Below are 16,798 nucleotides of genomic sequence, written 5' to 3'. Positions count from 1 at the left end.
TCTTTTGCAGGTGTAAGGATAAAGATGGTGATTCAAGGTCTCTTGGAATGGCAGCCATCTTATTTCGTTTTTTTGGATGTCGGTGACCCTTTGATTTTGGTATGGTGGTCATTGAATCTTGCTTTGTTTTATTTGAGGATTTTCATTGCCTCCTTTGATTTTTGTTTTGATCCCTAACTTTTGCATGGACCGCTTTGTTTGAAGCTTTAATCCATCGGAATTGCCCCTGTTTTTGCCTAAGTCTCCTTTCAGGGTGTTGGGCTTAGCGGGCTCTTTCTTTGACTTCTTTTGGAAATTGTGACTGCCAAGTCATTGGTCATTGAAGAACAACCGACATAAAATTTGGATTTGTATGGTTCCTTCGACACTTCAAGATGTGTGTGGAGAATGTCATATGGTTGATCCTTGTATGGGATATTTCATCTTGTAATTTGAACGTGTAGTCAAATCAACTGAACACTACCCTGCCCCGGGTTAAGCGTAAGGGTTTGTAGATCCGAAAGAAACTCCTACTTCTAGGCTCGAAGTGGTTGACTAGGGATTAACTCCTAATCTCTCCGGTGTTTGGGGATTTGAAACAATGCATGTACATCATTAGCAGGATTTTATCCAAAAGCATTCAATCAGCAATTATGAGTATTTTGTTTTCGTCATCCTCCTTCCAACATTTACTAACAATAGTGTGATAAAGAAGGTGAAGTGGAAAAGCATGTGTTTGTGATTTGAAAATGTGATAGATGAATGAATATGAAAGATTGATCCAAAGCATGCATAATCATCCCATTAATAAAACCAAATACAGATAACAATGTTTAAAGCATACAGTACTTAAACAGACAAGAACAAATTACAAAAGTGCAAAATGGTAAAAATGGCATAATGATTGCCTTCATTCAACGAAACGAGACTTCATCTCCTGATTCACTATCGAGCTGGCTTCATCAGGAACTACTCTGCTTGTTCAGGTTGGTGAGAAGCTTTATCTTCGAGCTTCACTCGATTCTGCATGCGCCGACATGGAATTTGTTGCAACATTTGGCCTAACTGGTGTGAAGGTAATTGCCTTACTGTCAATTAGGTCTTGGACTTTGTGTTTTAAAGCCTTGCAATTCTCCACTATGTTCCCTGGGGCACCCATGTGATACTCGCAGTGAGCATTGACGTCGTAGCCTGGTGGATATGGCGGAGTTGCAGGTGTTAGCTCCTTCAAAACAATTGATCCATCCTTTAGCAGGTAGGGAAGGATCTTGCTGTATGGTACTGGAAAAGGATCAAAATGTCTTTCTGGCCTCCTTGCCCTCTATTGGTTAGGTTGACGTTGTGGTGGAGCACGTTGCTGTTGATTCTGATGTTGTTGCTGATAAACTAGCTTTTGATAAGGCTGATGATATTGTTGTTGATAGGGTTGCTGATACGGTGGTTGATATGGTGTTGGGATGACAGCGGCAACCTGATGATAAGGCATAAGAGCATATGGACGTGCCCTATATCCTCCTCCTTCCATTATGGCATTGGTCTTCCCTTCTGGCTTCTTTGGGAGATTAGGATATGGTTTCTCTATACCACCTGAAGCACTGGCGGCGCAAGGTAGCTTTCCCTTTCTGATCTGACTTTCAATTCGTTCTCCCATAGAGACAAGCTCAGCAAAAGTCGGGAAGCTGGAGCCCACCATCTTTTCCATGTATTGGGTATGCAGAGTTCCCATAAACATATCAATTAGCTCATTGTCAAGAAGAGGAGGTTGGAAACGAGCTGCTAGCTCTCTCCACCGTTGGGCGTACTCCTTGAATGACTCATTGTTGCGTTGAGTCATGTCTTGCAGCTGTGTGCGATTGGGTGTTAGATCAATATTGTACTGGTAATGCCTAAGGAAGGCTTCAGCGAGATCTCTCCAAGATTGGACCTGACCTCTCTCTAGCTGGATATAGTACTCCAAAGATGCCCCACTGAGACTATCTTGGAAGTAATGAATCAGGAGTTGATCATTACTGATGTGGGCAGCCATCTTGCGGCAGTAAGCTCTGAGGTGAGTTCTCGGGCAACTAATCCCTTTGTACTTGTCAAAGTCCGGGACTTTGAATTTTTGCAGAATCACCAAACCTGGTACCAAGCACATGTCGACAGCGTCCAAACCGGGAGTAGTGTGAACCTCCAAGGACTTAAATTTCTCTTCCAGAGCATGGAGTCTCTCGACAGCTGGGACCGGGAGATCTCCAATAGCAGGTTTGGTTGGTTGTGGCATGAAGAAGGCGTCATATGGATCTTCATCACCTATCACAAATTCGTGTCAAGCTGATGTAGCAGAATGCTCATGGGGGTTCATGTTGACCATGGGAACAGGAATGGGGATCGGTCCTCCTCTAGGCTGGGCAAGATTACCATTAAGGTCAGTCTCTCCAGGGATGCTAAGCGATGGTGATCCAAATTGAGCAGCAACTCTTCTGGCTTCGGCGCTAGTCTCAGCATCCTTCTCCTTCTGGGCTAAGAGCAACATGGTGTCAAGTAAATGATCCATCTTTACCTGTATGGAGTCAATGTCTGTCCTCATTGAAACTTGGTTGGCTTCAAGTTGTTCGAGTGTCATCTTGTAGTTGTGGCGTGTCTCGTACCGGTGTCGAGTAGTCAGCGTTTACTGGACAAAGGGTAGAATATGGTGTAAGCTTTTGTTTCTGGAAGATGAAATGCAATGCATGTTTATGATATGCAAATGCATGAAATTCTGTCATATTTTCAAAGGAATACAAATACTCAAGATCATTCACACGTCGAGTACATCGGGATAACAGGAAGAAGCACAGGTTTCTCTGATTACTAGAAATTCCCAAAGGTAGATTCTAAAGTTATGTTTTCAAGGAAGGAACTTAGACTCACGAATCAAGGTCAAAACTTCCTCGCAATGGTGGGCTAGCCACATCATGATGGGAGTTCTGAATTGATCTAATCTAAGTGGGATTCTCGTATTGTTCGAACAGGGTGTAGACCCTTCGGTTCAATACTACATAATCGCCAATCATGAAAAAACAAAACCTAGGTTTAAGGCGAGGTCCCTAGAGTCACGGATCGTATCTAGAACCTCCCCCACAATAATGGGCTAGCCATATTGTGATGGAAACTCCAAACAGATCTACTCTAGGTGGAGTCTTCGTGTTGTCCCAATGAGGTGTACACCCCTCGGTTCAATACTTCACAACTCCGGGTTCTAAGTTTTTCTCGAAGCTCGGGTATGGAGCTTATCTCACATCAAGTCCCGTATCAAAGTATCAACATATTACATACAACACAAGTAATCAGAATAAAATATAGAGGAATAAACATGGAAGAAAAGAATATCTTCCAACAGTCATATCAAAATCAGACTAAGTTAGGCTAGACTCTCTCTTGCTTGGAGCAGGGTCCCCAGCAGAGTCGCCAGTCTGTCGCACCTCAAAAATGATAATGCGATCCCTCGCGATGGAACGCGGAAAAATGTTAGTTCGAACAGAGTCGCCACCGAAATTTATTCATTCCAATGAAGGAATAGGAAAATATCGAGAAAACCTTTAAGAAAATAGAATAATGGTCGTCGCAACCATATTCGGGTTCGGGAGTCGATTACGCAAGGGGAAGGTATTAGCACCCCTTACGTCCGTTGTACTCAACGGGAACCTTTTAGTCTGCTTTTGCTATTTGAATGTTAGTTGACTGTTATTTGCTTGCTTCGAGTAATTAGAATTGATGATAGATATGGATAAAGACCTCAGAAGGAGAAATGGAGGTTTTTTATTAGTGTGCTCGCGAAGATACAGCAATCTCCTGCCTACGTATACTTATGGTGCAATAAGGAAATCAGAGCTTTCGTAGTTCGGGTAACTACGGTTGGTTGGTGTCTTTTATGAACGACTATTTAGATCATGTCCTAAAGGCTAAACGCTGGCTTGTCTACTCTCGGCGGAGGCTTAAGCGTTGGTTTGTTGTGCGTATTAGAAAGGATTAACAGTGTTCTTTCGAAAAGAGTTTTGGTCACGCGGGGGTGACAAGTTAAATTGATGTGTTTGGGTGTTTTGGTTTGGTTTCGTTCGTGCGGGGGCGAGAAGTTGAGTTTAACGTGTTTTGAGATGTTTTTGAAGAACGACGAAAGATTGAGCAATATGGTGCACACCAATCGTCCAATTTTCGAGGAATAATAAGGTGAACGCCTTCTACTCCTTTTTTGATTCGAATTATTTTGAAAGTTTGTTTGTGGATGTTGAATATGCACGGTAGTGAGGCGTACGCCTCCTACTTGCTTATTCAAAGAATAATGAGGCGAGCGCCACCTATTCCCTTATCCAAGTTTATTTAAATTATTTTAATCGGAAGTTGATAACTTGAGCAATATGACGAACTCCAATTATTCCAATAATCGAGAGATGGTGAGACGAACGCCTCCCATCTCTTATCACCTGAGGTTTAACTTGTAAAAGATATGTCTTTAGATGTCGTATTTGATTTGTGAAAATAGTTTGAATTGGTAAGTTTTGAAAAGTCGATGATTTGAGCAATGTGGCGTACGCCAATTATTCAAATAATCAAGGAATGATGAGGCGAACGCCTCCCATTCTCTAATTGAGGTTTAAGTTATATAGTTTATTTTTGTGAAATTGTATTCTATATAAAAGGTGATTTTGAGTTTATTCTATTGTGGTTTTGATTGAATGATGAAAACTCGAGCAATATGGCGTACGCCAATTATTCGAATAATCGGAAGATGGTGAGGCGAACGCCTCCCATCCTCTTATTATCATAAATCTAGAATTAAACGGATTTAAAATTGGTAATTGATTTAAAAAAATATTTGAATATGATGGTTGAAGTTTTAAAAATGATTTGAAATTAGAAATTATATTTAATTTGGAAAAAGTGATTTGAAATTGGTATTTGAGGTTTAATCGGGTGACAAGAACTCGAGCAATATGGCGTACGCCAATTATTCAAGTGCTTGAGAAATAGTGAAGCGAACGCTTCCTATATCTTTTTCATCCCAAAATTTATGTTAAAAGAGAAAATTCTTTTGAAGTTAAATGGTTAGAAAAATGATTTGAATTCGTGAGCATTAGTCGGGAAAACGATTTGATCAATTTTAATCAGTTAATTGAAACAAGAAGTGGAATGGTTCAATTAGTTAATTTAATTAAAAAGTCAATGAACAAAATTAATTGATTAAATTGAAAGAAGAATAATCGCCCCAATTGCAAATTAGATTAACAAATTAATCAACTTAACCATATTTTAAATAATAAAAGAATATATGATATATATAAAAAATTATTAAAACTGAGTGGGCTTTCAAAAGCATAAAGCCCACTAGATCCCATTGGACAAAGGGGGTTGGAACAGCAAACTTGTGGTGATATGAGGAAAAATTCGGGTCAGGCCCACGCATGGCCCAATCCCAATTGATTTTATGCCCTAGTATTAATACAAAAAGAAATAGGAACATTGACATAGGTAGCCGCCCCCTTTCCTCGTGATAGCTTCCAGAGCCCTTTCCCAAAAGATTCTGACCAATTCTATAGAAATAAATGCTATATGCGTATCTCTTAAACATTTGAAACGGCACCGAGAATTTAATAAGAGAAACAATATGTTAAAAACAGTGAATACATGTTAAACCCAATGTAGTAAATTACTTAATGGAATTTTGATCAAGCCTTTATCCCTATAATGAATGCAATACCATTAAATATGCAGAGAAATCCATAAACCAAAAAAAAATCAATTGAATATTCGTGAATGCTTATCTATCCCTTATTATGTCGAACTCTCCTTCCCAAAACAAGATTAAAACACCATGAAAGCCCGAATAGCATCTTAAATACCACTCAATAACACTTGAATGTTCTTGAGATATTTTCCAGAATTTAAACAACCTAGCACGACTTCTAAAATCTCAAACATCAATCCTACCCCAAATTGAATCCCAAACGTGATTCTAACATTAGATGATTCAAATGAACAACAATTATAAAGGATCGGAGTCCTTAGAGGCGAAACAAATTCCGCACGAACTCTAGATTTCCGTTCTCATCACCTTCAAAGTCGGAATCAAACCTCACATGGTTTGTAACAAAGACAATCCATCCAACAAATGAAAAAATAAGTCAACAGTTATCACCACACATCAAAATAGAATCAAAATGCCCTAAGAGTCATGGATCTATACAAAGGCAAAGCGCATAAACCAACCGGATATGCAGTGTACAAGGTATGCCTTCTCGTTTCGCGGCGGATGGAAGATCTCGGGTTGTTGACGATAAAGGTGGAACGGCGGAAGCAAATGGAATCGTCGGCGAGATTGTTGGTGAAGACCGACGGTGAATGTCGATATCGCGTGAGTTTGGACGGTGGGTGGTTGTGAGGTGTGAGCGATGGTGAACGGCGGCTGAGGGTTTTGCGGTGTTAGGAAGGTGATGAGCTTCGGCGGATGTGTGGTGGTATGGAGGTTTCGTGGATGAAGAAGATGAAAGGTTGTGAGATGTGAATGGCTATTACGTCTGTGAGTGGTTGTTTGTGTGTTGTCGCATGGTGATTGTTAATGAGGGTGTGAAAAAGGAAATCGCGGGTGGACGAAGAAGGTGGTTGGTGGTGAGGTGTGTGTTTGGTTTTTTTGAGGTGGATTTCGCCGGTGTTGTCGGCGATGAGAAGGTTGGTGGTGGACGAAGAGGAAACAGAACGGTAATGGAGATTTTTAAGAAGAAAAGTTTTCTTCTTTTTTTCGTTTCCGTTTTTTTGGTGGCTGAGAGAGTGGAAAGGTTTTTGTTAATGATGAGTGAAGTGTGAGGTGAGGATAAAGGTGAGGAAGCGTGTGAGTGAGTGAGAAAAGCTTCAGCTTTTCTCTTTTTCTCCTTTACGAGAAAGCTGAGAGAAAAGTCAGGGAATATGTGGATTTGGTAGGTAGTGTGAATTTGTTGTGAGTAGAGAGAAAACGTGTGGTGTAGTTAAATGAGTGGAGAGTGGGAGAGATAATGGAGAGAAGGGTGAGGGACGTGAGAGGGTGTGTCACGTGGGAGGTTATTGAGTGAGTTGTCCAATTGCCAGGAAAAGAGAAAGAATCCAATGCTGATAAAATACATTTATTTGCAAACAATTTTATTATCTATTATTAAAAATTAGTTATTAAAAAAAATCTTGAACGGTAATTTAACTTAGATAATAGTAATAATAATAAAAACTCTAATTGTTTAATGTGATATTTTGGATAAAGAAATAAAATGATCTGATTAAAAATAGAAATCGAATAAAAAATGACTCAAAAAAAATAGATCGAACACACTAAAATAATCAGCACAAAATATACTTATTGAAAAAATACAGTGTTTCCTCAAATTCTGAAATAAATTTTCACCGGTTAAACGGCTTAGGCGGGTCAAAACGCAACCGAAACGCACGCGTCAATCTATAGTCAACATGCATCGACCTAAAAGAGTTATGTGTCGACTTGAGGAGCTTATGTGTCGACACATACTGGACAACAAATTTAGTTTTGTAAAATCTTTAGTATGTGTGAACCTCTAGCTTAAATGAGTCGACCTATAGAATGGTTTTTCACATAAAAACTTTATTTTTACTTGTAAAAAAACTTTTAACCTGATTTTAAGTATCTTAAGATGAAAATGCACATCTACACACAGAGTATAAGGTCCAATATACACAAATACTAAAGTCCTAGTTTTGACATCATTCAAAACATTTCTAAAAGAAAAGTGCACTCACAACATAACCATAAATGACCATGATTTGGGTCATGTTTGACTCTAATTTGAGTCAAAGTGTCTTCTGATTCGAGTGAGACACTTTCTTGATTCGAATTACAAATACATATCCAAAATCCAAGTTTCAATTTTTTTCCTTTTTTCTAGCTTCACAATAATTATTTATTTGAGTCACCTATAAGCTTAATTCAAATCAAACATCAAATACTCATTGTTCAAATTTTATTATTTATTTATTACTTGTGATTCAAGGTACACATATAGTTTATTTTGACCATACGTTCAAACACAAACATTTTTAATGGCTTCGGTCTAAACGGGTGGAAGAGATAATTCAAGATACATTTTTATGATAAAATAGTGAAATCAAATAACGGATAAAATGATACAATCAAATACGATAAAATGATAGAATCAAATTACAAATAAATTGATAATCTGAAAATATCAAAATTACATAGATGAGCTTAAACAAAACTAACATTGTTACCGACAATACAATTTCAATCACAAAAGAATGAAACACTCTTTAGTAAATTATAATAATTTCACAACATCGGAATTCTCACAAATATTTTTTCACTCTCAAAGTATTAAGACAGCCTTATGAAGAACTAGAAATATATGAAGTAAGAGAGAGTAGAAATGAGAAAGAATAGCTAAAGATTCAATTTCTGGTGTGAATGAAAAATAAGGAGAAACCTTATATTTATAAAAGAAAAAAATTCCAAAAAAAAAGATTCATAAAATTTGTAATGACTTAATCGATTAAACATTGGCTCTAATCAATTAAGAGCTTCAAAAAGGTGCAATCCTAATCTCAAAATAGAAACTCTACATCAGTTATTTGTCTAAACAATTAAGAGTATTTCTAATAATCGAAGAGTCTTTTGCATTTATCTATTCAATTGGAACAAGTCCTTAATCAATTAGGAAGTGTGCGGATACTTCTAAAATGATTAAGAACTTTTTTGGTCAATTCCATGTGCGCTTTAATAATTTTTTTTAGAAGTTTAAAGGTGTTATAGTAAATTCAGAGACGTTTAAAAAAAATGTGTGAATATGTAAATTGATAATGAAAATACACAAAAATGTGTGTTTGTTGACTTTGAAATGCTTCTCTTGCTTTGGGTGTACAAATGCTTCTAAAATGATTAAAAACTTTTTTTGGTCGATTCCACATGCGCTTTGATAATTTTTCTTGGTCGATTCCACATGCGCTTTGATAATTTTTCTAGAGATTTAAAGGTGTTTAAATCCATAGATGTTTAAAAAAATGTGTGAACGTGTAAATTGATAATAAGAGATCATACACAAAAATGTGTGTTGACTTTGAAAAGTTTCACTTGCTTTGGGTGGCTTCGATTTCTCTTGCTCTGGGTGGCTTCAACGATGATCGATGAGTGTCCATGTCGACTTACTAATGGATTCTTCCTCTTTAAATTTGAAGCTAAACATGCTTGTGATCAAATCACCAGATGAAGGGAGTAGGAATGCCATAAATTACGAGATTTCAAGAATAAGTGTCGATCTTAATCATATAGAACCAATTTCAAACATTACTATGAAAAACATAAGGGACACAAAAATATTGTAAAACCAAAAAACATCAAAATCTGTAACATAAGGGACACAAAAATATTGTAAAACCAAAAAACATCAAAATCTGTAACATAAGAGACACAAAAATATTGTAAAACCAAATGATCAAAGATAGAATTAAAGTTGGTAACGAGAGATCAAACAAAAAAATGTCACATTCTAAAGAGAGAAAGGTGATATTTTAAAGGCTATATATAAATATCATACAACAGGGTTTGCTTATTAATACAAAGTGCATTTTGAAAATTGTCACTAATATGTTGAAATTATCAGATTCGGACTTCTATGCCTTCCTTCAACAAATGTTCTTTCACTGATTGAATAGGTACCTGCAGTTTATGAAAAGTTCAGTATGGCAACAACGATTTCCTCGGAATTAAGAAATTCACAAAACAGAAGTTATACCTCCTTTCTATGAAAAATGCCAGCAGCGAGTGCTGCGGAAGCATTGGTTTTAGCAAACACCTCGGAAAAGTGATCAGGAACGCCAGCGCCACTACTAGCAATCACAGGGATACTTACAGCATCTGAGATCAACTTAACTAAATCGACATCAAAACCTTTCCCTTGACCTGAAATATTGACAACAACAATAGAAATAAACAAATTAGAAAGAATAAAAATACAGTAAATTATATTTAAAGATATATAGAGTGAGATTGACCATCACAGTCGATGCAGTTTAACAGTATTTCACCAGCACCAAGCTCTTCAACAGCCTTTGCTAGTTCATAAGCCCCAATTGGCCGGCCTTCCCGTCCCCCATTAACCTTAAACAGAATAACAAGTGGTGAGATAAGAATTTCAGGAAGTAGTCAAATAACTGCTTCTGAGTTTTGGTAAATTGAGCATTCCCTCATTATATGTGGTCAAGTTTTGTCAGACATGAAGAATCAATTAACAAGACTAAGAGATCTAGCTTAGTGAACATGTTCAAAAACTTAATGAAGAGGTATAATAAACTTACTGTACACTGATACCAGGCATATTCTTCTCCATTTGGACCTGAAACCGGCATAAAATGGATTTGAATATTTAGTTAGTTTAATTTACCCGAAATATCATCTCAAAGTCAAAACTTCTCTAGGAAGAAAAGAAAAATGAAAATAAGAAAGAAAAGAAAGAACTTCACCTGGACTTGAAATCCTTATGGTCTGGAATTGCACGTCATTTGAATCGTTTATGTAAACCCTACGGGGATCAATACTAACAACAACTGCCTGCAAATTGAAAGTCAATAGGTATATAGACATTTCAATCGATATATCAAGTATCACCCAGCACAAACAAACATACACACACAAACCAATGACGATATTAAAGAATAATGCCATGCAGTTGAATAAACACTTTAGAAAATAGGTTTTCTAAATATCTCCAAAATGTAGAAGGATTACAAAAGAAATTATCCTACTGCCTCTGCAACAATCTGAAAAGAAGAAGCATGTCTAATAAAAAAAATTTAACCTTTCTATCATCATTCACTAGCAAAAAGACGTGTCCGCTTTTCTATTACGTTCAACCGTATATTTATTTTATCGTACCTGGTTATGAATTTTTTGGCATATAAGAGTCATATCATTTTTTTAAATAAGATCACTTAACTGATATTGTTGCTTTTATGAGGGGGGAGTTTTACCATGCAAACATGTTCGTTCAGGTAGTCACGTCAAATATTATAAACTCATTTATGATATGGATAAGATAAGGGGTGAAAATTAGAAGCAGACTCAGCTTACCTGATTCCCATAAACTCTTGATATCTGCTCTAAGCTGGTCTTCCCTGTCTTTACCTAAATGTGACGGCCATTGCAACATCAGAAGAAGAAAAAACACAGTTTTTTAGATGATATCAATAGAAACAAGCAATAGGTTGAATTTACTCCAGTTCTTATATATTCTTCAGCAGCATAAACTGCATCACTTCCAATGGATATCTTGTCAGCCCCGGACCTAAAATATTCCGCAGCTACTTCCAAACTAGAATAGTGCCTAGAATATAGGTATTTGTATGAAAAATTAAAATATGTTCTGAGCAAACAAACACACAAAGATGGAACAATAAAAGTGGACAATTTTAATTGAAATAATGCAGCGAAAATGACAAGAGTATTATCATTGATTTGGCATAAAGGTTAGTAATAATAATACCTTCCTTGTGAATCTGTAAAATCTCTAATTCCACCCCCAACTGTTAAGGGTACAAAAACATTTTCTGATGTGTATCGCAATACCTATGGAGAAACATAGTGAGCATGAAACCCCAACAGATACCGGATAAATATGCAATCAGCAGCACCAACTAATAAAAACTACCATTTTGGCACATTTCACGGACCTGCAACATTGGTAAATCACCAAGAGGGAAGTCGCGAAATCCAGTGATGTTTAGAAAGCTGACCTGCATACATATAGGTGTAACATTAGTGGGAACTGGGAAAGAACACACTTCATAATGATTGTGAAAACAATCCAATTGTCGAAGGTGTTACCTCATCAGCTCCATCTTTATAGTACTGTTCAGCAAGCTCAACTGGCTTACCAAGATTCCTAACCTGACAATTAAAACAGTATCATAAGATGATAAACATACAGTTTTCTCTTTAATAAGAACTTGTCTTGCAACCAATAGAAAACTGTTTAATTATCCAAACCAAAGAGTAGTTTATATTTATATTTTGGCATATTCTATGTAGCACAGGCACCTCTCAAAAAATGTGTGTTTGTGTCTGTGTCAATGTTGGGCACCGACGCAGGCACTTGTGATTACATTTAATTTATTCATTTATCAAATTATTTATTACCAGTGTCGATGTCATGCCCGGTGTCTGTGTTCGTGCTTCATATGGCATATTCTGTATTAGAAAAACCCCCCAAAAATCATACATATTATTGAAATGTGTGTATCATCTTTGTACCTCATTTTCTTCTGTATTTTCTCTTACATCATACTGGTCTCCTTTGGTTACAACAAGGTCCCCGTTATCATTTGCTCTCACATCAAGACAAGCAATCACCTTCATAGACAATGGTTTGTTAGCAAATCAAAATAAGGAAAACATTGACGAGGCTGAGCATACATATAAACTAATAAAAATTAGAAAGGGATTTTCATGACTATTACCCTTTTAGCGAGTTTTGAAGCTTTGCCTTCACCAGTCTTCTGTCTTCAAGTGAATGTCACAAATGGTTAGTTACCATAATTCAAAATGATCATAATAATAGTAATACATAAGATGTTCGTAGAAAAGGCATGAAGGCCACCTTTGCCACATTTGATTTCGGATACAAGAATCTTCTCAAAATAGAAAGACCAACATCTGCAAAATGTCATTTCACAAATCAGAAAAAACAGAAACCAGAAAAATATCAAAAAACTCAGATTGATAAGGATGATAAAACTTGCCTCCACTCTTCTCTGGATGGAACTGAACTGCATGCACATTTCCTCTTCTAATAGATGCTATAAACTTATCACCATAGTCACAGGTGGAGGATATCCACTCTCTATTATCATCTGACTGAGAAATGAAAAAAAAAATCTACTTTAATAATTCACAAATCATAAAAACATAGAATTTGAATGAGACGACAAAAGTAACAAGGAGATTTTTATAGAAAAATGGAAACTTACAGGCATGGCACGATAAGAGTGAACAAAATAGACATGGTGGTTTCCAACATCATCCAAAATTTCCGAGTCCTTTGTGATTTTCAAAGCATTCCATCCGATATGCGGTACTCTAAAACCCTTTGATGAATCAAATCTCCCAACAGTTCCAGGTATTAAGCCAAGACCTTTTACTGATTTGCAAAAGCATATTTGTCCATTCAATTGCAAGAGTGAATAAAAAAGTAACTTACTCTTAAAAGAAAATTAATATCAGACCAAGGCCTTTTTTACAATTTTCCGAAAATTTTCTTTGATCTTCCTCTACCCTTTTCAATCAAACTATCTTCCAACCAGCCTAATTGTAAAATCTTTTAAATATGAGATGAAAAATCAAATAGTATTGTTATTTCATATAAATATTTTTTATGTATAAAATAAAACTACTGTATAATTTCACATTTACTTGGATGAATATCTCGGTACTATTTATGACATAGTACAAAAATGTTCAGAGAGTACTTAAAAGATTATCAAAGGATGATAATAACAAGAATAAGAATAATAATATTAGAGAACTTTATAACTGACTTGGTCCATTCTCCTCGCTAGATTCAAAAAGTAATTGAAGACCAAGACATATGCCTAAAAATGGACGATCCTTTTCAATATATGAACATAGTGCTTCGCCCATCCTGCAAAAGTTATGACACTGCTTAAAGATTGATACTAAAATGAATGACAAAATAAAGCATCTGACTCAACCATTGAGCCTAAAATTTAGAGTGTAAACTCTCAAAGATAAAAAAAAAAACTTCCTCAAAAGAAATTTAATGTTTCCATGACAATGCCTAGGTAAATAAGTGTTAACAGAAAGTGGCTACGGTGTAGCAGAATTTGAACAAATCAACAGTGTTCCCTGATATACTACTAAATACAAAGTGTTATTATATAACGGATATACCAACACTTATCAAATGTACAGATGTTATTCAACAACCACCAACCCTTTCAAACATGACTATCCCCAAAATTAGATACATATACATTTATGCATGATATCAAATGTAAACATTATTCAACAACCACCAACCCTTTCAAACATGATTATCCCTGAAATTTCAGCACTCCCGTCTTTCGTAGGAAATAGTACATAGCTATAAACTCTAATACATAACAAGAAGAGTCTTGGTTTAACTCATCCTTGATATAGATGGTAAATATTGATCAAGCAAAAAGATACTGAAGATCAACACTAGTATTTCATTGCATGATTAAAAAATAACACATTGTTCTTTCATTAGTTTTCCTTTACAGGCCAACTACACTTCAATCCAGCATCCTTCTGCGACTGAAGTCGGTGTAATAATGGTTTTTTCAGCTGCAATTTCAGCAGATTTGACCGCAATTCTAAGATATAACGAGGATTGTGTCAATGTCGGTGTTGCCTGCAAAAAGGTGTGTCTATCCGAAACTGAACCTTGTAATTATCTTTGATTTATTCATTTTTTTCAAATTACTACCTGTGCCGACGCAGTATTGGTGTAGTGTTTAAGGTGTATATGCTTCATAGATAAATTGAGGGGGGAAAGGAAAGTAGAGATTACCCAGATTTGCTTAACACCTCCATAGCAGGTGCAAATGCTCCAACACCCGGAAAGATTAAACGACTTGCATTCAAAATGTCTTCTGGGGTTTTAACCTATAAATACCACAGTTATTTCATATTCAACAAAAAAAATCACAAAAAGCAATGCCATTAAGAAATGAAGTAGAAAAGCTTACATCTTTGATTTCAAACCCGAGAAATTTGATAGCATTTCTAATACTTCGAACATTGCCAGCACCATAATCAAGTAAAGTCACAACTAAAAATAAATTTTAAAAAAAAAAACAGGGTTTAGACCAAAACCAAAACCCTATAAGAAAAAAAAAAACTTCTTTTTTTGAAAAGGGTACCGAGAGAAAGAGAGAACAAACCAGAATCACTAGAAGAGGAAGCACGAATTGAGAAGTTGGTTCGGATTTTGACATTGGGAGAGCGAGAGAATTTAGTGAAGGAAAGTGGTGTTTTGCGACGAAGGAGGAGAGAAGAAGGGGAATATGAAGGAGCGAATGGGGGCGCCTCCATTGCTGTTGACTTTGCTATCTCTGAATGCAAACTCTCAAACCTACGGCGTTATTGTTCTGCTGTGTGTAGTGTATAAGCTCAACGTACTTTACGACGACGTCGTTTCCCATTTTTAGTTATTCTACACTTTTTTTGTACAAGTGGAAAAATAAAAATAAAATTATTTAGAAATTAAAGTTCCACGCGGTAGCAAAAGAGTAATAATTCTAATAGAATTTTTTTTAACGAATTGACACACTACATCATTATTAGCCACATGTTTCTTTGATAGTTAGCAGAAGCATTCTCTTTCTTAAGAATATGAAATAGTTGAATTCGTCATTTCTTAGAGAGAAACATTTTAATATTGTGAAGAATTGTGGAATATTGATGTCAAATATTAACACTTTGAGATAAGCTTGAAAGTAGAATCGGAGTCAGAATAACACATTAAGTCTTTGATGTCAAGTTCTTAGACCATCCATAATCCATGATATTCCATCATGAAGGATGTTGGAATAACCAATATTATCTACAAAATTGTGAACCTAAACACCATCAGCATTTTGAATCAATCCATCGAAACTTGAGACTTCGAGATTACTGAGGCTACTGCCATCAACATTCAAAATCATAATACTACTTTTGTGTGCATTCCACTTAGTCGTTCTTATTGGATTAGACGGGTTATACTTGGGAAAATATTTAGCTAACAAATTAGCATAATTCACTATGAAGAGTTTCAGAGTATAAGAAGATATCATTTTATTCGCAAGATATAATTTGTTCCTATCGCACCATAACTGTCGTTACGCGAAAAATGTAGAGTCGCCATCAGTTTTTATTTATTCTAAAGGAAAGAGAAAATATCGAGAAAACCCCAAAAGAATGGTCATCGCAACCACGAACAGGTTCATAGTCGGTTATGTAAGGGGAGGGTATTAGCACTCCTCATATCCATCGTATTTGATAGGAACCTTCTAAGATGTCTACGTTTGAATGGGTGTCGTTATCTTAATGTTTACTTGCTAAAAATTTACGAGTGGAGATGGATTTTTAATTAATGTGCTCATCAAGGATTTGGGTCCTCGTGCCTACGTATACTCACTTATTGAAGTGAGAATTCAGAGCCCCGTAGTTCATGGGTACAAAAAATGTTTGTTTGCTTTGTTGATTTTATACCTTGAAAAATGATTTTCGAAGTGATGCCCTAAGGCTCAAACAAAAGGTTTGATGAGTTGATATTGGTTTTATATTTTTAAACAAGATTGTTCTTGATTTTGAATTGCACTAAAGACTATGGATAAAGGTGATTATCCCGAACTACCAAGTCAAGCGTCTTGTGTCCAAAATACTCAGAATGAGTGTAGGAAAGCTCCATTCTCATCCCTTCTCTACCACTTAAGACTCGTGGCATACAATCATAATCGTATTTTATTATGTTTTTAAATTTGATTTGAGAAAATACCGCTTGACGTTGGATCAAGGATTTGTTTATTATTTATGAAATGGTAACGATCCTATGTTCTAACAAGCAATAACAAGACAAAGGAAAACGAGTAAAAAGTACATCAAAGTGAGAAGAGGGATACATGAAAAATATAAGGGATTTATGCGAGAAATAAAGGGTGTCGCTGTAAGGTACCCCGAGAGAAAGCATTTGTGTGTGCGTTGTGTCCTAAGCTAAAAAGTGCATAATGATATTACAAAATATGACTCCCTTTTTCTGAGGGTAGTACCATGAGT

At 36.1% G+C, this 16,798-nt stretch overlaps 1 protein-coding gene across 1 annotated transcript; it reads right to left on the bottom strand.

Annotated features, from left to right (window-relative positions):
• Positions 1–9,419: 9,419 nt before the first annotated feature.
• LOC127084895 (imidazole glycerol phosphate synthase hisHF, chloroplastic) lies at positions 9,420–15,176 on the bottom strand. The gene is made up of 19 exons (XM_051025416.1): positions 14,923–15,176; positions 14,728–14,810; positions 14,550–14,644; positions 13,534–13,637; positions 12,967–13,136; positions 12,739–12,853; positions 12,597–12,652; positions 12,457–12,495; positions 12,251–12,349; positions 11,825–11,887; positions 11,671–11,733; positions 11,484–11,566; positions 11,216–11,324; positions 11,072–11,125; positions 10,465–10,552; positions 10,300–10,337; positions 9,997–10,102; positions 9,738–9,904; positions 9,420–9,661 (listed from the first exon to the last, which is right to left on the bottom strand). The coding sequence occupies exons 1-19, from the start codon at positions 15,071–15,073 to the stop codon at positions 9,602–9,604; spliced, it is 1,743 nt and encodes a 580-aa protein (XP_050881373.1). The 5' UTR covers positions 15,074–15,176; the 3' UTR covers positions 9,420–9,601.
• Between the last annotated feature and the right edge of the window lie 1,622 nt (positions 15,177–16,798).

The sequence above is a fragment of the Lathyrus oleraceus genome, chromosome 5, assembly GCF_024323335.1.
Source record: "Lathyrus oleraceus cultivar Zhongwan6 chromosome 5, CAAS_Psat_ZW6_1.0, whole genome shotgun sequence".
Classification (NCBI taxonomy): domain Eukaryota; kingdom Viridiplantae; phylum Streptophyta; class Magnoliopsida; order Fabales; family Fabaceae; genus Lathyrus; species Lathyrus oleraceus.
This window is presented reverse-complemented; position numbering and strand designations above follow the sequence as displayed.